Below are 23,563 nucleotides of genomic sequence, written 5' to 3'. Positions count from 1 at the left end.
TGGTCACGTCCTGTGGCCAAGTGCCATCTAGTGAGCCCTGCGGGTATCACGTTTGGAGACTGAAACTCGCTGGGATCAAAAGGACAGGTTTGGGGTTTTTTCAGTTTGGAAATACCTCCTTTTTCCTTTTTTTTTTTTTTTTTTTCTTTTGAAAGAAACCTCAGGAGCAAAGCAGGAGGCTGCTTTGCTGCTTTTTTTTTTTTCCTTTTTTTTGTCTGAAACACTCAGCTCTCTGCCCCCTGTAGTAAATACTTCTCAACTCCTATTGTATACAATATAGGTGATGATACGGGCTGTTTTATGTGGGTACAGGAGGAAAAAACCTCCTACAAGTGCATGTTTTTGGGGCCGTGCCTGGAGGAGGAGGCACATGGAGGCATGATGCTGGTGGTCTGGTGTGGACACGGGGTGGATGGTGGTCAGGAAGGACATAGGGGAGCTCTGTACACCCAACCCCAACTTTCACCTTCTCCTTGCTAACCAGAGACATGATGAGGAGGCTGTGATTGACCGGGGAAGAACAAGCAATGTTGTCAATATTCACTATGAGAAGGAGGAGCTGGAAGGTGAGTCTCTGCTGAGATCCAGGTAGAGAAGCAACCGGCCCCACGTGTTTTCCCACCACACAAAGCCCCCACAACATCCCTTGGCCAGTGTCACATCATGTGCAGCAAAATGTGCTGTGCTGCTTCATAAAGCAGCACAGTTACTTTCACATTTTTAAATATTACAGCTTTTAAACAGAGGGGAAGAGGCCCTGCAGAGGCCACGGCATGAGTTTTAGCCCTGGGGCGGAATAATTCATGCTTGTTTTCTCCAAGAGGCTGCTCCTGGCTCTGGAGAAGTCAGGAGAGTAATTTGATGGGGCTGTTATTTTCCTTTTTTGTTCTGAAGTTCATTATCATGGGACTGATTTGATCCTGTTGCCTCCTGCCTTTCAAAGATTGTAAAAATAATTGCCTTCTGTCACTGCTTAATGAGCAAGTCTGAGCATTGTCCAGCTGAAGCTGGAGCTTGAGAAGAGGTTTGATGCTGTCAGAGGGCACTGTTAGATGACCCAGAGCTGTCACTTGTTGCTCGTTTTTTTGGTGAAGTTTGAGTAAAATTGGCTTGGCAACAGAAGGTCCTAACTTGGAGTGTTGTGTCCAGTTCTGGGCTCCCCAGTTCCAGAGGGATGGAGATGTACTTGAGAGAGTCCAAGGGAGGCTACCAGGATGATGAAGGGGCTGGAACACCTGCCTGAGGAGGAAAGGCTGAGATACCTGGGGCTGTTCAGCCTGGAGAGGAGAAGACTGAGGGGGGATCTAATTAATGTCCATAAATACATGAGGGCATCAAGAAGGCAGGGACAAGTTCTTGTCACTTGTGCCCTGTGATGGGATGAGGGGCAATGGATCCAAACTGGAGCCCAGGAAGTTCCACCTCCAGATGAGGAAGAACTTGTGTCCTGTGAGGGTGGTAGAGCCCTGGGACAGGCTGCCCAGAGAAGCTGTGGAGCCTCCTTCTCTGGAGACTTTCCAGACCTGTCTGGATGCCTTTCTGAGTGACCTGCCCTAGTTGTGTGTGTTTTTTTGGTCCTGCTCTGGCAGAGGGATTGGACTCGATGATCTTTGGAGTCCCTTCCAATCCCTAATATTCCGTGATTCTGTGAGGACAATGAAGAGAAGTTGGTGTTTCTCCTGAGATTTGGCTCAGTGAGGCACCGGCCATGCCACCCATTGCTGCAGTGCCCCACGTGCTGCACCTGCTGCTTTGTCACAGGCCACCGGACCCTGTACGTGGGCGTGCGGATGCCCCTGGCGCGGCAGAGCCACCGGCACCACCGGCCCCACGGCCAGAGGCATCGGAAGCGGGACCGGGAGAAGGACCCAGCCCCAGCAGAGCAGGGCTACCACTGTAAGTCCCAAACTCCTTGAGGCTCTGCTGGGGTATTCTGCAAGCAGGTCCATGTGGCCAGTTGCAGTGTGTGGGAAACTGTTTAGACGTATGTAGGGAAGAAGAAGAACGGTTTCCCACAGAATGACTCGCTGTTCTTGCCAGGGAAAGTGGTGTTATTTAGCAAAACCCCCTTTTCCCAGAATTTCACAGGTTTTCACAGTTTTTTAAGGCATAATGACTTTTGGTTCCTGGTTTTAAGAAGGGAAACAAGGAAGGAAAGCAGCCTCTCCTTATGCAGAGGTGGAATAGATGCTCTGTGGGAGCCCAGACAGAGCCAGGGCAGCAGGGTCAGCCTGATATTTCTGGCTGAACTAGTGCCAGTCAGATGTCCCCTTGGTGTGTGAGTGTGACGGGCCATGTTCAGGCATGGTAATGGGACAGGACTTTGTCTTCTGCCCCAAGACACCCCGTCCCAGCGGGTGCAGTTCATCCTCGGGACCGAGGAGGACGAGCAGCACGTCCCCCATGACTTGTTCACCCAACTGGATGAGATCTGCATGAAAGACGACGAAGGTGCTGAGTGGAAGGAAACAGCAAGGTAAATCCTGCTTCTGCCTGCAGTGGGAGAGGAGTCCCCTTGGGCTCTGCTTTCCACTCTCTGGGATGTGAAGGTTTAGCATCTGCAGGTGCTGGTCTGAGGAGCCTTCTCCTCTTGCCCCTGCAGCTCTGTCAAAGGGGTTGCAGAGCTGGGATGGTTTTCTTGCGATGGGGCTGATGGCGCCCGATTTCCGCAGGTGGCTGAAGTTTGAGGAGGATGTGGAGGACGGTGGTGAGCGCTGGAGCAAACCCTACGTGGCCACCCTGTCCCTGCACAGCCTCTTCGAGCTGCGGAGCTGCATCATCAACGGGACGGTGCTGCTGGACGTCTGTGCCAACAGCATCGAGGAGATCGCAGGTACCGCGGGCGCCGCGGCCCTCGGGACGGGCTGAGCTCGTCTCACCGCCCTGCCCTTCCCTCCCAAATCACTCCCTGCCCCAAAGGGGGGTCCTTTTCCAGAAATCCTGCTGGGATTTGAAGTCTTGAGTTGGTTTGGGGTGTAGGCTGGGCTTGCGACTGTCGCACCAGCTTTTTCTTCCGTGAGAGGATCCTTTAGAAAGGAATCTGTGCAGTTCAAGAAGGGGTTAGAGAATATTCTGGAGGCAGAAGGGAGCGTGTGTGTCAGGGCTTAGGAGGCTCTTAGACAATATCTGCAGAAGAGCTGAACCTCCTTAAATAAAGCATTTATTACAAGCTGTTTCCTCACATTCTTTTTATGTTTGTTTTGTCTGAACATGCAGGAGTCAAAACTTTCAAAGGCAGAGTTTGTCTGGCAGAGGAGCAAGCAGTGTGTTTTGGTGGGGAAGATAAGTTAACTGAAAAAGCAGCTTTGGAGAAATGGTCTTTGACTGGCAGGTCTCCATTCAGCCCTTTCAAGAGCTGGAGCAGTCAGGGCTGTTCTTAGCATGTTTCTCTCTGGACTCAGCAAGTTGCAGTTGATGGGCCAAGGAAACTCTGGGAAAGTCTCTGCTCTAGATGGCTTCTGATTTGGTTAAAGGTGTAGAGCAGACAGGAAGGACAGATGGGGCAAGGAGATTGCCTTTGTTAGAGTGGGGAATAATTATCTTATCAGAATAATGAATAAACACTTTGATGGTGTTTTTTTAGCAAAAGAAAAGTCTTGCTTTTGCTGCGAAGGCTGAACTGTATTAAAATGTCTTGTCTAAGCCAGGCTGAGCCCGTGTTAAGTTATCCTGTGTGGAGCAGCCTTTCCCGGGAGCTGTGGGGATCAAACCTGGGGGATTTCTGCTTTGACAGCTTCATTTCCCTCTGCTACCCCCAGACATGATCCTGGGCCAACAAGAACAGTCTGCAGAGTTCGATGAACACGTGCGGACCAAAGTCCGGGAAGTTCTTTTGAAGAAGCATCATCACCAGCATGAGAAGAAAAGAAACCTTCTCCCCATCGTCCGCTCGTTTGCTGATGTGAGCAAGAAGCAATCAGACCTGCACCACCTTGACAAGCCAGGTGAGGGGTCCTGCAGGGCTTTGGCACCAAGGGAGGGTTCCTGCAGGGTTTTGGCACCAGAGGAGAGCTCCTGCAGGGCTTTGCCATCAGGGAAAGGTTCCTGAAGGGCTTTGGCACCAGGGGAGGGTTCTTGCATGGCTTCAGCACCAAGGAAGGGTTCCTGCATGGTTTTAGCACCAGATAAAAGTTCCTGCAGGGCTTTGGCACCAGGGGAGGGGTCCTGCAGGGCTTGGCCCCATTAGGCTTGTCCTGGCAGAGGAAAAGGATCCCAGTTACTCCTTGCCCATCTTTCTGATTGTCTTTTTTTTTCTTACCAGCCCAAACACTCACCCCTCATCCTTCTCCCACCACCACAGAAGCTAAAAATGGGCTGAACCAGGAAGCTGGTGCAATGGATTTAAGCAAGGTGGGACACTCGTTGCATTCTTAGGCCTTCAGGGCCAGATTTGCTCTTGCAAACTTGGCTGCAGAGCATCCTGCAAAGTGCTGTGGGCTTTGCTTTTCTGGTAACTGCCTGAAAGTCACTTGTCCTGCCCAGGCGGAGCTGCACTTCATGAAGAAAATTCCCACCGGGGCTGAAGCTTCCAACGTGCTCGTAGGAGAGCTGGATTTCCTTCACCAGCCCATTGTGGCCTTTGTCCGCCTGACCCCGGCTGTCCTCCTCCCGGGCATGACCGAAGTTCCCATCCCAACAAGGTCCAAATGAGAACCACAAAGTTTTTATTTCAAAAAACCCCAACAAACCATCAAATTGCATCAGTTTGGCATCCCGAGGGAGCAAGGCCAATGGGAGCAGGCATGTTTCCTCCACCCTCATCTCCTCACCTTTGCTTCTCCCTTCCCTGCTGTAGCTTTTAAACCCATTGGCCAATTTTAGTGGAAGTTGGCCCAACGTGCCATCAGTTTTGATGAATTTCAAATTAATCAGAGGAGTCAGTGAGCCTGCGTGTCCCCTCTGGATCCGTGCCCTGGGGTGGGAGCTCCCGGGAATTTCCTTGGTGCCCTTTGAGCATGGACGTGTTCTTCTCTCTCATTTTGTTTTTCTCACTCAGGTTCCTGTTTGTTTTGCTTGGACCAGGAGGAAAAGCCCATCAGTACCATGAGATTGGCAGGTCCATGGCTACTATCATGACGGATGAGGTGTGATGAGATAAGAGATCTCCCTGGTCATTGCTGGCTGTCTTCCCCCTCCCTGTAGCAGTGAGGAGGAGGAGTTGCTGTCCCGGCTGCCCGCAGCTCTCCAAACAGCCAACCCCACCTTTCCCCTCAAAGCAAACACGTGGTTTTCCATCACTCCATGTCGTGGGGGCTGAAATCCCACCTGGGTGCATCCTGCTCCTTGCCCTTCTCCCCAGGGTCTTCTCCCCTTCTCACCAGGGTCTCCCCAGGGAATGGGACCTTGTGCAGATGGTTACAAGTACCGTGCTGCACAGATTTTTCTTTTTGGGGCAATATCTCCTGTCAGTTCTGGGAGGAAATTTGGGGAAAATCATCTTACATTTAGCCCAGAACTTATTGCACCGCTTGGGAGATCCAAGGTGGGGTTGTCCTCTTGGCAGGTGTTCCATGACGTTGCCTATAAAGGCAAGAACCGGGCTGACCTCGTGGCTGGCATCGACGAGTTCCTGGACCAGGTGACAGTGTTGCCACCAGGAGAGTGGGACCCATCGATCCGGATTGAGCCCCCGAAAAACGTCCCCTCGCAGGTGGGCGCTGCAGGGATGGAGGGACCAACAGGGCTGGGGCTGCTGCCCAGGGTCCCTCACCTGGTCCCGCTTTGACATCGTCCTGTACCCACAGAGCAGAAGCACAAGCAGCCCCTGGTTGCCTATCCGTGTCTTTGATCTTTTCTCTGTTGGAGCAGGAGAAAAGGAAGATGCCGGGAGCTCTGGACGACGGCGCCGCGCACAGGAAGCCCGAGAAGCACAGCGGGCCGGAGCTGGAGCGGACGGGAAGGTGTGAGCTTTAAGAGTTTGGGGTTTGTTTCTGGTCTGCCTCTGAAAGCTGAGCGTGCACCTTGCCTTCCAGCAGGTTTCTGGGGTGAGTTGGCTCAGGGAAGGGGCTCCACTGAAGCAGCTTGGTCCCCGGGGCTGGTGTCGCGGCGGAGGGGACACCACCCAGCACTCATCCCTCCTCCCACTGCAGGGCAGGGGAGGGAACATCCGACTAAAAACTCATGGATGGAGACAAGGACAGGGGGGGTCCACTCACCAGTTATGGTCATGGGCAAAACAGACTCAACCTGGGGAGAAAAAAAAAGCAAAACCAATTGAATTTATCAGAACAGGAGAAAGAGACAACAAGACCCAATCTTAAATACCTTCCCCCACCCCTCCCAAATTACTTCCCTCCCCATTTCTCCACCTCCTCCCCCCACAGCACAGGGGGACAGGGAGTCGGGGCTTAGGATCAGTTCATCACACATTGATTCTGCTGCTCCTTCCTCCTCAAGGGGAAGACTCCTCACAGCCTTCCTCTGCTCCTCCACGGGTCCCTCCCATGGGAGAGGGTCCTTCACCAACCCTCTGACATGAGTCCCTCCCACCAGGTGCAGCCCCTCAGGAGATGATCCAGCCTGGGCTGCCCACAGAGTCATGGGCTGCCTTGGGAACAGACACCTCCCCTGGTGTGGGGTCCTCCATGGCTGCAGATCCACATCTGCCCCACCATGGTCCTTCATGGGCTGCAGATCCACATCTGCCCCACCATGGTCCTCTGTGGGCTGCAGGGCTCAGCTCCCATGTCACCATGGGCTGCAGGGGAACTTCTGCTTGGACACCTCCTCCCTCTTCTTCCTCACTCCCTCGGTATCTCTGCTCAGCACTGCTCTCCCCTGCCCCTCTCCCTCAGGTCTTACAGCAGTTCCTTTCCCCTCTTTGAAGGTTTTAATCACAGAAGCACATCCAGCTTCCCTGATGGTCTTGGCCTTGGCCAGAGGTGGGGCAAGAATTGGAGCTGGGAGATCTTCCAGCAGCTTCCCACAGGAGCCTCCTCCAAGGGCTGGAGCAGCTCTGCTCTGGAAACAGGCTGGGAGAGGTGGAGTGTCCAGCCTGGAGAGGAGAAGCTCCAGGGAGACCTCAGAGCAGCTTCCAGTGCCTGAAGGGACTCCAGGAAAGCTGGGGAGGGACCTGGGACAAGGGCAGGGAGTGAGAGGACAAGGGGGGATGGATTAAAACTGGAAGAGGGAGATTGAGGTGAGATCTGAGGAAGAAATTCTTCCCTGTGAGGGTGGTGAGAGCCTGGCCCAGGTTGCCCAGGGAAGCTGTGGCTGCCCCATCCCTGGGAGTGTTGAAGGGCAGGTTGGATGGGGCTTGGAGCAGCCTGGGCTGGTGGGAGGTGTCCCTGCCCATGCAGGGGGTGGGACTGAATGATCTCTAAGGTTCTTTCCAACCCAAACCAGTCTGGGATTCTATGATTCTCTGACTTGTTCATGTGCTTTGGTTTCTACTGGCTGTAAAATGGGAGAAGATGGCTTCTTTTCAGCCAGGAAAGCTCTTCTGTTCCAGTTATTGAACTTCTGCAGCAAAGAAAATTCAATGTGCTCTTCCAGGAGAACAACCTGTGTTTTACCAAGCTGGTGAAAGGTCCAGAGAAAAGTCCTGTGAGGAGAGGCTGAGGGAACTGGGATTGTTTAGTTTGGAGTAGAGGAGGCTGAGGGGAGACCTCATTGCCCTCTACAGCTGCCTGAAAGGAGGTTGTAGGGAGGTGGGAATTGGGCTCTTCTCTCAAGTGAATAAGGACAGGACAAGAGGAAATGGCCTGAAGCTGCACCAAGGGAGGTTTGGACTGGAGATTAGAAAGAATTTCTTTACCCAAAGAATGGTTGGACAGTGGAACAGGCAGCCCAGGGAAGTGTTTAAAAGAAATGTAGATATAGTGCTTAGGGACATGATTTAAGCACTGAACGGGTAAATTAGGTTATGGTAGGGGGAATTAGGTTATGATTGGAGTTGATGATCTTCAAGGTTCCTTCCAACCAGGATGATTCTGTAATTCTATGATCCTTTCCTTCCTCCAGGCTCTTTGGAGGTTTGATCCTGGATGTGAAGAGGAAGGCCCCATGGTTCTGGAGTGACTTTCGGGATGGTCTGAACCTGCAGTGTCTGGCCTCCTTCCTCTTCCTCTACTGTGCCTGCATGTCCCCTGTCATCACCTTTGGGGGGCTGCTGGGGGAGGCGACCGATGGCCACATAGTGAGTGGGGTGGGGGAAAAACACTCCTGCAAAAGTCCCTTCTGAAGTGACTTTGGGTTTGTTTGTTTTTTTTCTCCTAATGCTTTGTTTACTCACTGTGGCCTCTCTCCCCTGGACAGAGTGCCATGGAGTCACTGCTGGGTGCATCCATGACTGGCGTGGTGTTCTCCCTCTTTGCTGGCCAACCTCTCACCATCCTGGGCAGCACTGGGCCCATCCTTGTGTTTGAGAAAATCCTCTACAAATTCTGCAAGTAAGGCTGGCTGCCATGGCTGGGTGCTGAGAACCTTCAGAAGAAGGCAGGGATGGAGAAAAGATGGGTTTTCTTGTATTTTTTCTTAGTGGTGGTTGTTAAAGTTGTCTTCTGTGTCACAGCCATGGCATGCTGGTGCTTTAGCATGTGATGGTGCAAGAGCCTTTGGTCTCTGAAGGATGGATAGGGCTGTTTGGGGGTTTTAGGATTAAAGCAAGGAGAAGGAGAAACCACCAAGATGTGGATGGCCAAAATAGGCTGCACAAGGAAGATGAGACAAATCCCTGTGGTTTGGGAGTGAGGGAGGTTTTGCTTCCCTCTGAATAACAAACCAGGCCTGAGTTGTGCTGAAAGTGAAAATACATTTTGCCAAAATAGCCAAATAGTTTTTTTCTGAAATATTTTACGTGTTGACGATTTTTTTCTTTAAAAAGTAGGAGTTTTTCATGTGCAACAGGTATTTTCCATGATAGTCCTTTAGCTGTGATGACTTTGATATGAGGTGAACCACCCTAATTGCAGTTCAATTTATTCTTAAGCCCCAACTTGCTGGCAGCAGGTGACTGGCTGCAAAACCAGCTGGTTTGGGTGTGAGGGCATCAGGGTCATGCAGGAGGACACCACCTGCCACAACAGGGACCTGACCTCAATCAGGTGTCAACACAGAGAAGTCATAGAATCATAGAAAGATTTGGGTTGGAAGGGACCTTAAAGATCATCTAGATCCAACCCCCCTGCATGGGCAAAGACACCTCTCACTAGATCAGGTTGCTCAAGGCCCCGTTCAACCTGGTCTTGAAGACCTCCAGGGATGGGCCATAACTGTTAAATAATGATAATTAAATAATGGGCCTCTCTTCCTCCACCCTGCACCACAGACTGTCTGTCGCAGAGCGTGGGAACCGCATTTACCATCCTCAGCCTCCTCAGGCTCCTGGGTTGCTCCCAGTTTTCCCCAGAGGAGGGCTGGGCTGGGAGCCTCTCTCACTGGCCTTCCCACCCTGTGGTTTGTTTGGCTCCCCAGGGACTACACGCTGTCCTACCTCTCTCTGCGGGGGTGCATTGGGCTCTGGACAGCCTTCTTCTGCCTGGTGCTGGTGGCCACGGATGCCAGCTGCTTGGTGTGCTACATCACCCGCTTCACCGAAGAAGCCTTCGCCTCCCTCATCTGCATCATCTTCATCTATGAGGCTCTGGAGAAGCTGATTCACCTGCGAGAGGTCTACCCTGTGCACATGCACAGCAAGCTCGACTTCCTCACCATCTACTAGTGGGTTTTTTTCCTCCTAAAACGCCGCTGCCCCTTGGCAGGGGCTCAGGGCTGCCCCTCATCGCCCTTCCCTTACCCCTGGCTTGGCTTCTCTCCTCCCAGCTGTAAGTGTGAGGCCCCCACCCATCCCAGCAACGAAACCCTGAAGTTTTGGGGCAGCAAAAAGATCAACGTGTCTGACATCGCTTGGGAAAACCTCACGGTGACTGTAAGTGCCCCGAGCCACTGCCTCCTCCTCCTGCTGCAGCCACGGGGTCCAGGGGCATTTGCATGGTGCAGAACTCAGAGCCCTTCAGGGGGTGGTGGGCTTCAAACCCTGCTGGTGCTGCTGTGAAAAGGTGCTGCTGAAATCTTATGTGTGGGTTTAACCAGCTTGGTCATGGGAAGGAGAGTCCACCTTGTCCAGTCCACCTGGTCCCCAACATCATGGGTAGTAACTGTCCTCCTCAACCTGGCTGCAGGACAGTACTTGTGACTGGCAGGAAGGTGAAGGGGGTGGTTTGATTGCTGTAGCTGTTGGAGGACTTCAATTCATGCTTGAAGCTAGTAATTGGCTTCCTTAATGGGTTCCTAATAACTCCAGGCCTTGCTTGCTTGCTCAGTGCTGTCTGTAGTGCAGGCAGAAAGGTGTATGTATGAGTAGCCTCTGGGGCTGGAAGCAGAGCCCAAGCATGGGATGGGATGGCTCCTAGAGACATCTTCATCCCCTCTCCATCCCCCCTCCTTATCCCCTGGAGGAGTGGGAATGAGTCCTGTGAGACCTCTGCTGGGATGGATGATTTGTCTCCTGTCACATTTGTCTTAGTCCTTCCCGTTTGCCTCTTCCTCTATCCCCAAGAGTTCCCAGCCTCTTCTTCCCCTCTGGTGTCTTCTTCAGCCACACTCACTCACCACTCAAGTGGAGGATGTGCTGTGGGTCTGTGCTGTGGTCTTCCCATCACCCTCTGCTCTCCTCTGAGTGGTTCAACGTGTCACTTGTTCAGCTGCTGCTGCTCATTAAATATGAATCTCCATCAGCAGCAGCGGTCACAAGGTGATGGACCTTGGACCAAGATCCTCAAACCCCCCTGGTTATCCAGGGCTTCCTTGCTGCACATGCTCTGCCTTTGTGTCCTGACCTCTGTTTCTCCAGGAATGTCGGTATTTGCATGGAGAGTTTCAAGGACCTGCCTGTGGACACAATGGCCCCTACACACCTAATGTCCTCTTCTGGTGCTGCATCCTCTTCTTCTCCACCTTTGTCCTGTCGGGCTTATTGAAGAAGTTTAAAACCAGCCGTTACTTCCCAACCAGAGTAGGTAGAAGATGCTGACCAGCAGCAGACTCCACACTCATTTCCCAAAATGGCTTTCCTGGAGCACTAAGCAGTGTTTGCCATGACTTGGTCAAGCTGGGAAATGTTGACTTTGAAGGCCAAGCTCTCCTTCAGTTTGGGTGTCCCTCACTCATTTGCATGAGTGCAAAACAATCAGGATTTTCCACCTGCCTCAACACCTGCCCAGAGTGATGTTTTGCTCAGTGGGAAATCAGGTCTTCCAAAGTGGTTGATTTTTTACCCCTCCTGTGCATTAAGTTCTCAAGGGGAAAGTTGATTCAAATGAGGAGCTGCCATAGAAAAGGACACAGTTTCTTCCTTTTGAGGAACAAACGGTGCCTCAGTCCCATTTTAGCTGAGGTATCATAGAACCATTTGCTTTGGAAAAGACCTTTGAGATTATCAAGTCCAGCCTGTGAATGTGGCTGTCATGGCAGACATTCTGCTTCCTTGGTTTTGAATATTTTTTAAGGTCTGAATTAAACCAGACCTTTTCCACCTAGTTAAATGTTTTTTTAAAGTCTAACATGAGATCTCACAGGGACAAACACAGCAACAGTATCTAACCAAGGGATTTGGCTGCATTTCCTCAGAGCAATGGGATTTTGTTACCCAGCCCTGATGTTGTTGCTGTCCCTCACTTTCCCATCTCGTGTCATGGCCCCGTTTGTGGTGCCCCTTTCAGCTCTGGTTTCTTGCCCCAGGTGCGGTCCACAGTAAGTGACTTTGGTGTTTTCCTCACCATTGTCTTCATGGTGCTCATTGACTTGATGATTGGGATCCCATCACCGAAGCTCCAGGTCCCCCATGTGTTCAAGGTAATGGGGGTGTTTGGCCTGGAGTGGGTTTCACCCCATGCTTGTGTTCCTGGTGATGCCTCAAGGTGACACCAGGGCAGGACAGGGCTGAGCCTGGGAGAGATTGTGGTGTGACCATCTCCTCTTCCACTTCCAAGTGCATCGTTTCCCTCTGGAAACTAGGAGCAAGCCCCAAAACTAGATACCTGTGGGAGAAGTATCTGTAGGTGCTTGCAAGGAGGACTCTGAGTCCTGCAGGAGAGGGTGATGTGGAGCCAGGGCTGGATATGCTCTGACACAGGAATGCAGGGGAAAATCAAGGCCAGTGAGGTGGGCGGGCTGGGCAGTGATGCTGCTGTGTGTGCTTTGCTGCAGCCCACCAGAGACGACCGTGGGTGGGTCATCAGCCCCATAGGACCCAACCCTTGGTGGACGGTGTTGGCTGCGCTCATCCCAGCCCTGCTCTGCACCATCTTGATATTCATGGACCAGCAGATCACTGCTGTTATTGTGAACAGGAACGAGCACAAACTGAAGGTGAGGGGCTGCAAGACATGACCCCATCCCCCAACCCACTCCAGGCTGCAGGTATGGGGAGAAGCTCCTACTCCAAATGCTTTCTGCAGGCATTGGTTTGGGGCTGTGTCGGGCTGTGTGTCAGGATGCTGTCCTGGATTACTGAGGACATAGGGAGCAAATACCAGGGGAGTTCAGATGAGGAGTCTTTCAGAGCAGCAAATTCATTTTAGAGCAGTAGAGAATTGTGTTTCTGTTTCAAAATGTCAGCAGCAGTTGGGGGAACAAATAATTTGGATGTGCTGCCAGGAGTAACTCAGAGTCACATCCTACTTGCAAGTGGCAAACAGTGGGTTGTTTTTTTTCAGAGAACCAGATATCACAAAAAAACCCTTTGTCTGAACTCCTGCCAGATTTTCATGCAAGGTGCTTGCACGAAGACTGGACACATTTATTTCCAATTCTTGTTTTAAATTGCCAAGAAGTTGACTCGCACACAAGTAGGGTTGGATTCTCACTTGTGACGTGGTCCTCACTCTTGTGCAGCAGGATGCTCTCTGGTTCTTGTTTCTTTCCTGCAGAAAGGATGTGGGTACCACCTGGACCTTTTCCTGGTGTCTGTGATGCTGGGCGTGTGCTCTGTGATGGGAATGCCCTGGTTTGTGGCTGCCACTGTCCTGTCCATCACCCACGTGAATAGCCTCAAAGTAGAGTCCACATGCTCAGCTCCAGGAGAACAACGCAAGTTTCTGGGGATACGAGAGCAGAGAGTCACTGGCCTTATGATCTTTGTGCTCATGGGCTGCTCTGTCTTCTTCACTTCTGTGCTAAAGGTAAGAGGGAAATACAAAACACCCAACAAGGGTGAGGTTTCTGGGACGTTACACAAAAATAGTCTCATCTCTCCAGGCCTGAGTAGTAGTGAGCAGAGGAGGAGGTGATCCCAAACCTTGGGGCTTGACCCACAGTGGGAACCAGGCTTGGTTGCCCTTTCCAGACCCTCAGCCCCCAGTTTGGATGTTTGAGGCAAGTGAGCAACACAACTGCTTGAATCTTCAGGGGTCTGTTGGCTCACCCACATTCATGGGGTTTAATGAAGCATATTCAGAACAGTACATCTCCTCTCTTTAAAACTGGCAGCACCTGATCTGTTGCAATTTGCTCCCCCAAGTGCCTCAGAACAGCCGTTTCCAGGAGCTGAACACACTGGAATCATCCCCATGGGCTTCGTCCCATGTTCCTCCCACAAAGTTATCTCAGCTCTGGGTAGAAGGAGATGTGTCACTTTGTGTGATGCCACAAGAATGTCTTGAGGTGTTTTCCTGCCATTGCAGAACGTGACATAGGAGAGCATGGGTGAAATCACCTCTTTTTCCTCCAACCTTTCTGGGAAATAGGATTATTCTGATGAAGTGTTACTCAAATGTTCAGCCGAATGCAGAGCATCAAGTCCCTCACACGCACAAAATTCCTCCTGGTTAAAATCTGACACGTCTCAAACCTTGTGGAAACTGGAAAGCTTTTGGCAGTTTTAGGCAGTGACTGTAGAAGAGAGTGGTGATCCTGAAAATGCAATTTAGAACCAGAAATGATGACATTCTTTTTGTTCCAGTTTATCCCCATGCCTGTGCTTTACGGGGTCTTTCTCTACATGGGTGCGTCGTCGCTCAAAGGAATTCAGGTACGGCCTCTTTTCCAGGGTGCAGCATGTCTGCTCCCTGGTATTTCAGCTCTGTGGAAGCAGGAGCAAAGCAGTGGTGTGGGAAAAAGCCTCTCTGGGAGAAAGAAATGGAAATAATTTGTAGAAGACAAAGATTGGTGGAGGCACAGGAGGTTTATGGGGCTGGGCAGCCCAGAGAGCACTCTCTGTTTCATGGATTAGGGCAGGTCAGTGTTTGGTTATGTGAGGATGGGGGATTGGGTGCAAATGGAAGGTAGGTTCTGGCACTGGTGGGAATCCTGGCTGGGGGATTCAGTGGGCCAAGAAATGCTGATTATAGAACAATGTGGGGCAATTGCAATTGGGTGGGCAGCACCCATGGGCAACCTGATTTATAGGTGGAGCGACAGGGAAATGGGTGCTGCTCCCCAGGGGAACGCAGTGAGATCCAGGATTTCTCATTGCAGCCTGCATCCTGGAAACTCCCTCCACATCTCAACAGGGTCAGAAACCTTCCACGGGCCCCAGGTGGCAACTTTCCACTTTCATTTTGCAGTTCTTTGATCGCTTGAAGCTGTTTTGGATGCCGGCGAAACACCAGCCAGATTTCATCTACCTGCGGCACGTCCCCTTGCGGAAGGTGCATCTCTTCACCATGATCCAGCTGTTCTGCCTTGTCCTGCTCTGGGCCATCAAAGCATCCCGTGCTGCCATCATCTTCCCCATGATGGTAAGAGCTGGTTGGGCAGTGAGATGTTGGGGTTGAGATGTAGCATCATCTCAGGCCTCACTGTCTCTTCCTTCTTACGTGTGAAGGTTTTGGCTCTTGTTTTTGTCCGGAAAGTGATGGATTTCTGCTTCTCCAAACGAGAGCTCAGCTTTCTGGATGACCTTATGCCAGAAAGCAAGAAGAAGAAGCTGGATGATGCCAAAAATCAAGCCAAAGAAGAAGAGGTAAAACTTTCTGTGGGGTGGACATCTCCCTTGGGCTGTGAGATTGTCTGTTTGTCTATCACAGTTTGTCTTTAAATGTCGGGGGAAGATCAGATGCTGGTGGCCTGGGTCTCACTCTGTAACCTTTCTTCCCTGAAGTAGCAGTGAGCTTAACACTTGAATAGAGGTATAATTTTTTAAATGGATAATTTATAATAAAGATAATGATGATGATGGAAATAATTGCTTATAGTGGTGTTTTCAACCCCCACAAAAAATCTTGGGAGTGGAAGACCTTTACCTGCTGCAGTAACAGCCAAAGCTGCCATGGGTTAGAAGGAGAGGGCAGCAGCCAATGTCCTTGCTGTGTGTTTAGTTTTTCTCTATCTTGATCAAAGACCAAGAACTTGATTTGTCCCTTTTCCATCAGGAGTCCCAGAAGATGATGGAAGCTGCTGCTGCAAATTCAGTTCAGCTGAGGCTGAGGAAGAGCAGTGACTTGGATACCCCAAAGCAAAGCAGTGACAGGTAAAGCCTCACCAAGTGCTGGGCCCCAGCAAGATGAGTTTTAAGGTGTCTGGCACAATTTTCTCTACTTCAAAGAATCATAGAATGATTTGGGTTGGAAACCTTAAAGATAATCTAATTCCAACCCCCCTGCATGGGCAGAGACACCTCCCACTAGACCAGGTTGCTCCAAGCCCCATCCAATCTGGCCTCTTTATTGACCATCCCATTGAAATGAGCAGTCAGCTTTGTGGGAGAATCAAGCTTACAGGCAGGGATGCAGGTGTTGGCAGAGCTCTGACCCCAAGCAGATTGGCTGCACAACTCATGTTTGACCCCCAAAACTTGCATCATTAGTGACTTTACAGTAGCTGGAGATCCTCATACTTAAAAATGAGGAGTTGCAGGACTGATCTGTGCCTTAAGAGCCCACTCCAGGGCTACACAACAGCACGAGCTGTTTGGATGTCCTCCCAGAACTCTTAATCCAGCAAAACCCCCTGTGCTGATGCTGATCTTTACTGGTCCAGGCCCCCCCTGTTCCTCTTGCTGATGAAAATGCTGTTGGCATCGTCAGTTCCCACCATTGCAGATTGCTGTGTAACCTCTTTGTTGCAGGGCTGATCCTTCTGACATCAATATCTCAGATGAAATGGCAAAAACAACCGTGTGGAAAGCTCTCACTATGAACACAGAGACCCTCTGAATCTGGGGAGCAAAGAGGTAAAGGATTGCACGTGGCCATGACCCTGCTTCTCTGCAGGCGATGCCTCGAGCCCACGCCGTTCCCTGCTCTGGCTGGCGATGCTGTGCAGCCAGCTCCTCTGTACCAGCTGGTGCCACGAATGGGGCTGGGTCAGCAGGACCTGGCAGGTCTTCCATTGATGAGGATCTCCCTCTTTTTGTCTTTTTCTTCCCCTAGTTTTCATGTTTAGGAACCTTGACTTTGAAAGAGAGGAGTGAGAAGGTGACTCAGGGATGTGCCAACGCAGACACGGGGAGAAACCACTTTTGTTCAGCTGGAGGATTCCCATTAAAGCCATGAGATGTTTTCAGTTCCCTCGGTGTGCTTCAGGCATTTGGTATCTCTAGACCAGCAAACTGAGGTGCACATCCCAGGCAGTGGGAGCTGGGTGTTGTGAAGCCTCCATGTGTACGTGCGTGTGTTGTTGCAGTTCTGTAGTGGTAGAGGGGCTTTAGCATTCAGTGCTGGCTTTTCAACCTCTTAATTCCTCCTCTCCTTTTTCTTTTTCCCAAATATAAACTCTGAATGTACAACATTATTTTTCTGTTATATTTGATGCATTCTCCACTTTCTTCTTCATCATGACCAGGTTATTTTTTTTGGTCTGGACTGGGGCCCTGGCTTGAATCCACTCGTGGGTGTCTCACTGGTACCAGGGCAGCAAGAGGGAGCGTCCCAGCAGTTGGGCTAAGGTGAAGGAAAAGCATTTGCTCCCTGCACTCCAGTTTTACAGCACTTTTTGGTTTTTGTTTTGGCTCTGCTGTCAGCCTGGGAGCTGCAAAATGCAGAATTCCCACCTTTGTGTCCCCTGCCTGTCACCTGAGTATGAGGGGGCACTTAACCTTGAATGCAGAGCCATGGAGCAGCCAGGCGAGGCCAGGGGCTCTGTGTCTCTGGGCTCCCTCCCTTGTTCTTCCACTTTCCTTCCTCTTACCTCCCTGAGACTCTGGGCAGTTTATTCTTCACCCCTGTCCTTGCCAAGTCTTTTCTCTCACAGGGTGGGGATGAATCAGGAGGAAAGTAGGAAGATGCCTTGTCCTTCTTGCTTCCCCTGCTGCTTTGCAGGAAGAAGCTGTTAAGCAGAGATGATTTTCAGGTTCTCTTCACGTTCTGGGGGGTTGTTGGGCTGCTGTGTCACCCCGGGCACATGCGGTTGGGTCAGGTGGCTGTGGAGCCTAGTGGAGAGAGCAACCCAGAAGAAAAAGGCCCCTTGCAACCCTCCACCTTGCTGTGGGCTCAGCACCTGCTCCAGGCTCTTGGTGTGTGCAGCCGGTGCCCCCTGCCTGGCTGGGACAGGCACAGGGATCCTCCTGCTGTTGGCTCAGCCCAGCCCCTGCAGGAGCATTTTCTTGTGTTCAACCAACCCAAAATGACGAGGGCAAATTGTTGCGCCTTGCAAATGGGGAAAAGAAAAGATGAAGTTGCTGTGTAAGGATGGAAGTGGCACATTTTTGGGGCTGGGGTTTGACTGTTGCCAGCATGATGTGGTGACTGTTGGAGGGGGAGGAAAATGGTTTAGCTTTTCTGAGGAAGGGGGGGTAGGCAAAAAACAAAAGGCTTGGAGGAAAGGGAGGGTTCAGAGCCTGGGTTTTCTTGCTGCTGTGATGGCCAAGCACATCCTGTCGATGCTGCCTTCCTTCCTTAGTGCCCCTGGAGCTGGTGTTTGTGGTACCAGTCCCATTGCTGCCCTGCCTCTGAGATGGAGTTATTCTAATTCTGTTCTTCCTTTTTCATTTTCCTATGTGTAAGAGGAGAGAGCTGGGCTGGACTCTGCTCCCTTCTGGCAGGGACCAGGGCCAGAGGGTGGGATTGTTTTCAGCACATGCCTGGCATCTCTGCAGCTCAGGAAGGGAGAAAGAAACTCCCTGTGGCTGGTGAGGAGCAGGCAGGGTCCAGCTCCCCAGGGTCCACATCTCCCCAGGCTTTGGGGGCTGCAAAGCTTTGGCAGTTACTTATTTAAAAAGCAAACCAGGCTCCCTCAGCGTTGCCCCAGCACAGCCCTCTTTTCCATGTGAAACTTTGTTTTTGCTATTTACAGGGCTAGGCTTTTTTCTTTCTTTAGTAGTATTTTTTTTAAATTCAATGAGACCCAAGGTCTTGCTTGACCAGAGTCAGGACTCTGGGCCATCCAAAAATGTGGTTGGAACCCCCCAGACTGGCTGTGAGACCCTGTGCTGTGGCTGCCTCCCCCTTTGTATGTCAGAGACAAAACCATATTTTGGGAGGATTTAATATTTCCCTGTACAAGGAAAATTATATGGCAGGGTTGGGGGGTGGGGGGAGGAAGGAAAAACCTCTAAAAATATTTCCTGGATTTGCTTTAGGACTTAAAAAAAATAATCCTTGGAGTGACCCACAATGCTTTAGTTGGCAGCAAAGCCCCTCCCCATGGATGTGGGATGGGTGCTGGGTGTTTTCCTCTTCTTTGGTGCCTTAAAACAGCTCCTGAATCCCCCGTCAGACCCTTCAAAAGAAGTTTCCTAAAATTAAGTGGGTGGAAAGTGGGAGGGGGGATGATGGACAAAGGTAAGAAATAAGGTGCTGGCACTTTTTTTTTAAATTGTTATCATTTTATTTCCCCCCCTGCTATGTTTTATCCCCAGCACTCTACATGTAGAAATACAAAAACTATTTTTGTTTCGGAGACGCTGAAATAATATTTATTTTATTGTAAGAGATGATCTAGTTTGGAAACGCTCTGTGTTGTAAATAAAACTGAGGGGGGGGGGGAGGAAAACCATCCGCCAAGCGAATCTGTGTTACTGATCACTTCGAATCTTTGTGTGTTTGTGTCTTGTTTCTTTTTTAAATCAGATTTCTTTGGGGTTCCTTCTGTGGAACTTCCGTCAGGAACCCGCGTCGTGTGTCTCGTCTGTGACGTGTTGCTGCCTCTGTCACTGGTTTTTCTCTTGTTGACCACTGAATGTAATGGGAAAACAACACAATAAAAGGCTTGATTGTCTCCCTGTGCCACTCGGGTGCCTTTTGCAGGGTTGGGGGGGGGAGGAGTTGGAAGCGTCTCTGGAGCTTTTTAAGGGGGTTTTGGAGGTGCTGGGGGCAGTGGGTAGAGCTGATCCTGGGGGGGAATCCATCTCCCTGGGGCTTTGGGTCAGGAAGCAGTTGGGTGGGGAAAGATTTGAAATGAGGGGGTTGTGGGGTTTTGGTTGTCTCTTTAAAAAAATCAGGTTTCATTTCAAAATGTGTTAATTAAAATAATTAATGATTAATAATTTGATGATAATACTTTAATGATAATTCGATTATAATGAATGCTTTTTATTTTTCTCTGCAAGTAATTGTGTGGCAGGAAGGAGGGGACATGTCACCTCTCCCAGACCCTGGGGTGTGCAGGGAGTTCTGGAATGGGACTGAGGGGATGAAGGTGCTGGCAGAAGGGAGAAGTTGCCCCATCCAGAGTGAGCAGTTCCTCCTCCCTGTGTTTTACAGGGTTTTTTTCAGACCATTTGCAATACAATTAATCAGAATTCAATCCAGAGAGGCACTAGTTATCTTTCATATATATATATGTGTGTATATATGTATTGAAATTTCTTCCCAAATCCCCTCTGTACAGGGCTGGGAGGTCAAGCAGGCTCCCTAGTGCCCTTTTACCTAAAACTCAAGGAATTGAACCCAAAAACAGGGCACATAAGCCAAGCTGTGGGGCAAAGCACAGGGATCAAAAATCCCCCAGGACCAGCAGCACATGGGATCCCAACTGGATGCCTGGAAGGGTTGGAGGCATCAGGAATCAGCTCCTGGATTTAGCAAAGGTTTTATTAAAGATGTCAGGAAAGCCCCAGGATCTGCAGCGCCACAGGAGCCGTTACAGAGAAGATAAAGCTGGAGATGTCCAGGTTTGAAGGGAAAGCTGATCTCCCTGTTACAGAGAAAATGAAGCTGGGGAAGTCCAGGTTTGAAGGGAAAGCTGATCCACAGGTGAGGATTTGAGGGGGAAGTGACTGGGAAGCACTGAAGGGTTAACATGGCTGTGTGGGATGGATAAATCCTTCCCGTGGAGTATCCGCAGGGATCCGAGGTCCCCAGGCTGATGCTGCTGGAAAGCCCAGGCCTTGATCTGCCATTTAATTGTACCTTAAAATTAAAAAGCAAAGAAACATCAAACAGCTTAATGGAATAGAAATTCCTCCTAGAATCAGTTTAGGAGCTTTGAGACTGCGGTGGCGAGTTTTTTGTTTGCAAAGGAGCAACGGTCTTGGAGAGGGGAGATTTAGGTTGGACATGAGGAGGAAATAAGTGTGAGGGTGGTGAGACCCTGGCCCAGGTTGCCCAGGGAAGCTGTGGCTGCCCCATCCCTGGGGGTGTTGAAGGGCAGGTTGGATGGGGCTGGAGCAGCCTGGGCTGGTGGGAGGTGTCCCTGCCCATGCAGGGGGGGTTGGATCTAGATGAGCTTTAACGTCCCTTCCAACCAAAACCATTCTATGATTGCTTTGCTTTGAGGAGGACAAAGTGTTATAATATCTCCTATAAATGCACATGATCCCACCATCATAATGTTGAAATGAAGTGCAAAACATGGTGAGAAAAACCACCAGGTTTCCCTTTCAGAAATTATTACCTCCCCACTGCAAATAGCTTAATTTTCCTTGTTTTATGACAAGTAAACATCAGGGAAGTCAGCTGAGTCAGCAAAAATGAGCAGCAATGTCAGGCCTAGGGAGCTGCTCTCTGCACCAAACCTGCTTCTTTGTGCCCTTGTTTTGAAATGATTCATTTGTGCAGTTTTAGTTCACAGTGTTTGCCCTTTGGGATGACTTACGTGAGTGGTGGGAACATGGCTGGGAAGGGGTTGCTGGGGGGCTCCTCCTTCATGTACCTCTTTGAGGAGCTGCTGAAAACAGGAAAACACATGGAGAGAAAACTTCCAAAAGTGAATTTTCCACTGGGTTAGGGAACTTGAAGCATGGTGGGAGGTTCTTTCCCAGCCTGGTCCAATTGCCCTCCCCATTGGTACCTGTACTGCTTGGTGTTGATGAGCCAGTGCACGAAGTCCTTGGCCTTCATCTTGTCCAGGTAACGGGTGAAATCACTGGTGAAAGTCCCTTCCGAGTGTCGCTTGATGTTGGACACGAAGCTTTGGGCACTTTGGGACTCATATTCCTGCCATCTGCTTGGGAGGAAAGGATGGGGCAAGAATATAAGGTTCAATGCACTTCGTGGCATCCTGCATCCTCCCTGCAGGAGGTGCCCAGAGGTTGTGTTCTGTAAAGTACTTTACTGTGTGCAGCAGCCTCTAGAAAAGCTACAATAATACATAAAATCATGTTCAGTTTCAGGGTGTTCTGCCTTGCCTGGCCAGGGCTGTTCCTGACGACAAGCAATATATATATAATATAATATCCTGGCCCATGTTGTCTGCTCCATGTCTTGCTCAGCTGCTGTGGGTTTGTGCCTCCACCTGAGTCCCTGGGAAGGAACAAGGGGCTACCTCGAGGTTTAGATCAACCTCTGCCAGCTCCAGAAGAGCTGATGTTGGGGTTCCCTCCCTTACCTTCACCTGACAGAAGGACCCCAAAGGGTTTTCTTCCCACCAGCCATGGGTGCAGGGTTCAGCCCCATGGCCAGAGCATCACCCATCCTGGCTCTGCCCCACCATGTCCCTGTGCCTGTCCCTGGTCTGACACAGATGAGAAATCCTGGGGGGCACATGACAACATCCCTGGGCTGCTGGGGGGCAGCTCAGCTGGGTAAATACAAGAGGCACAGGGCAGCAGTGGGGCTGCCCCAGAGCTGGGAAGGGACTTGCAGCAGCAAGAACAGGAGGGCTGAGCTCCAACAGCCCCTGCCCAGGCCAGTTCTGCCAACACCTCCTACCTGGACGTGGCAGCTGAGTCCTTGGGGCCCACCTGCCACCCGGCAGGGATCAGCAGGGCCAGCACCAGCCCCGAGAGGCACAGACACCCCGTGCTCAGCATCCGGCTCCCTGGGGAAGGCAGAAGTCAAGATAGAAACACTAGGTGCTGCAATCACCACTGCACCCCCCCAGCCTGTGCACAGAACAAATCCAGCATCAGTCAACCTCCTTCCCAGTGTCTTGGCAGCATTTTGATGGTACCTATGAAAACTGGATCTTCACAATCACCTGTCAGCACATCTACTGTGGCTTAGGTGCAGGCACACACAGCCACAGGAACAGGTTTGTATCACCCAAAGATATAACTCACTGCAATAAACTTGATCACAATCCTCCTCTTTTCTATCTAGGAGCAATATTTCTGGCTTCAGCTTATCACCAGAATGCTGGAGAGCTTTCCCAGCAAAGCAGCTCTCTGAAGAGTTGATTAATTAGAGTTTCACATTTCTTACCTTTGCTGGATGCATTTGCAGTTCAGGGGGAGTAAAACACCAACCCCCTTGCTTTATTTCCTGAAAATCAGACTCGAGGTTTCCTGTCCCCCAGCACTTACATTCCTCTGGTTTAATTTCTTCAGAGACTGGTGGTAAAGAGAAGAGGAAAAGGCACTTACCTTCTGTACAGCCAAGCGATCTGCTAAAAGCAAGATCCTATTTTCTTCCTTCGAGCTGGTTGTGGCTGAACCCAACTCCTTCCCAGGGCTTTTAAGCTTGTTAGCAGGATGCTAAAAGCTGACAGGTAGGTCACTGGTGCTCCTGTTTGCAGCTGGATGGGTCATCATGAATCATTACACGATTTTTTAGGTGGGGCTGTTGCAAAAAATACAGTTGTTGCCACATTTTTCAGCTTACGTCTTTGGTGCAAGGGTTTTTTTGGTTGTTGATGCCATTTGTCTGATCTTTTCTGGTTTTTTTCCACTTCTTGGGCCAAAGGAATGACCTGTTGGTTTCCCATTTTCAGGTGACCTGGCCTCTTATTGCCACAGTGCCTCCTGCATGGAGAAATGATGTCTCTGTCCTTTCAAACACCTTTGGTTTGAGTTGAAAAACATTAAGAAAAAAGAAAAAGCAAAAAAAAAAAAAGTCAAAGAAGCATTTGGGTACCCAAGCTGCTGCTTTCTGCAGTGGGAGGTTGAGGACACAGCTCCTCAGCTGGACAGATATATGGTGATCCAAGCCTGGGCTTGTTCCCCATGGCCAGATCCAAAACTGGGGCCATTCACCATCGTTTCTTCCACGTGGGGGTGACAGGAGGCACCGTGGGCAGCTGCAGATCTGGGTCAGTGCTTTTCCCAATGGGACACAGAGGCTCCTCTCAAGAGCTGGAGGAACATCTGGAACTCATCAGGGCAAGGACAATAGTTTTGCAGGGATGTCTGCTGGGAACTTCCCTCATTTTTTAAAAATCCTCGAGTCCAGCAAAGGAAAAAAGACTTGAGAACAACAAAACTGGGGGTAGACTTGAAGACCCAGAACTGGCCCTGGAGGGGAAGGTGCTGACAGCTCCAGATGGACATGGAGCAAAACCCTCATCTCTCTGAAGATGCTGGGAGGTC

The 23,563-nt window shown here is 50.6% G+C and overlaps 1 protein-coding gene across 1 annotated transcript; it reads left to right on the top strand.

Moving 5' to 3' along the window:
• The first annotated feature begins 478 nt into the window (after positions 1 to 478).
• On the top strand, positions 479 to 22,736 carry SLC4A8 (solute carrier family 4, sodium bicarbonate cotransporter, member 8). Its single transcript, XM_010005826.1, has 24 exons — positions 479 to 566; positions 1,762 to 1,896; positions 2,341 to 2,476; positions 2,673 to 2,833; positions 3,759 to 3,944; positions 4,262 to 4,350; positions 4,483 to 4,640; positions 4,997 to 5,084; positions 5,504 to 5,650; positions 5,809 to 5,900; positions 7,963 to 8,137; positions 8,257 to 8,390; positions 9,415 to 9,660; positions 9,763 to 9,868; positions 10,793 to 10,954; positions 11,680 to 11,793; positions 12,148 to 12,309; positions 12,870 to 13,121; positions 13,901 to 13,969; positions 14,505 to 14,678; positions 14,765 to 14,902; positions 15,312 to 15,409; positions 16,007 to 16,083; positions 22,639 to 22,736. The coding sequence occupies exons 2-24, from the start codon at positions 1,791 to 1,793 to the stop codon at positions 22,734 to 22,736; spliced, it is 3,168 nt and encodes a 1,055-aa protein (XP_010004128.1). The 5' UTR covers positions 479 to 566; positions 1,762 to 1,790.
• Positions 22,737 to 23,563: the final 827 nt, after the last annotated feature.

The sequence above is a fragment of the Chaetura pelagica genome, unplaced genomic scaffold (genome assembly GCF_000747805.2).
Source record: "Chaetura pelagica isolate M959 unplaced genomic scaffold, ChaPel_1.0 scaffold861, whole genome shotgun sequence".
In the NCBI taxonomy this organism is placed as follows: Eukaryota; Metazoa; Chordata; class Aves; order Apodiformes; family Apodidae; genus Chaetura; species Chaetura pelagica.
Note: the sequence above shows the minus strand (reverse complement) of the source record. Positions and strands in the feature narration are given on the sequence as shown.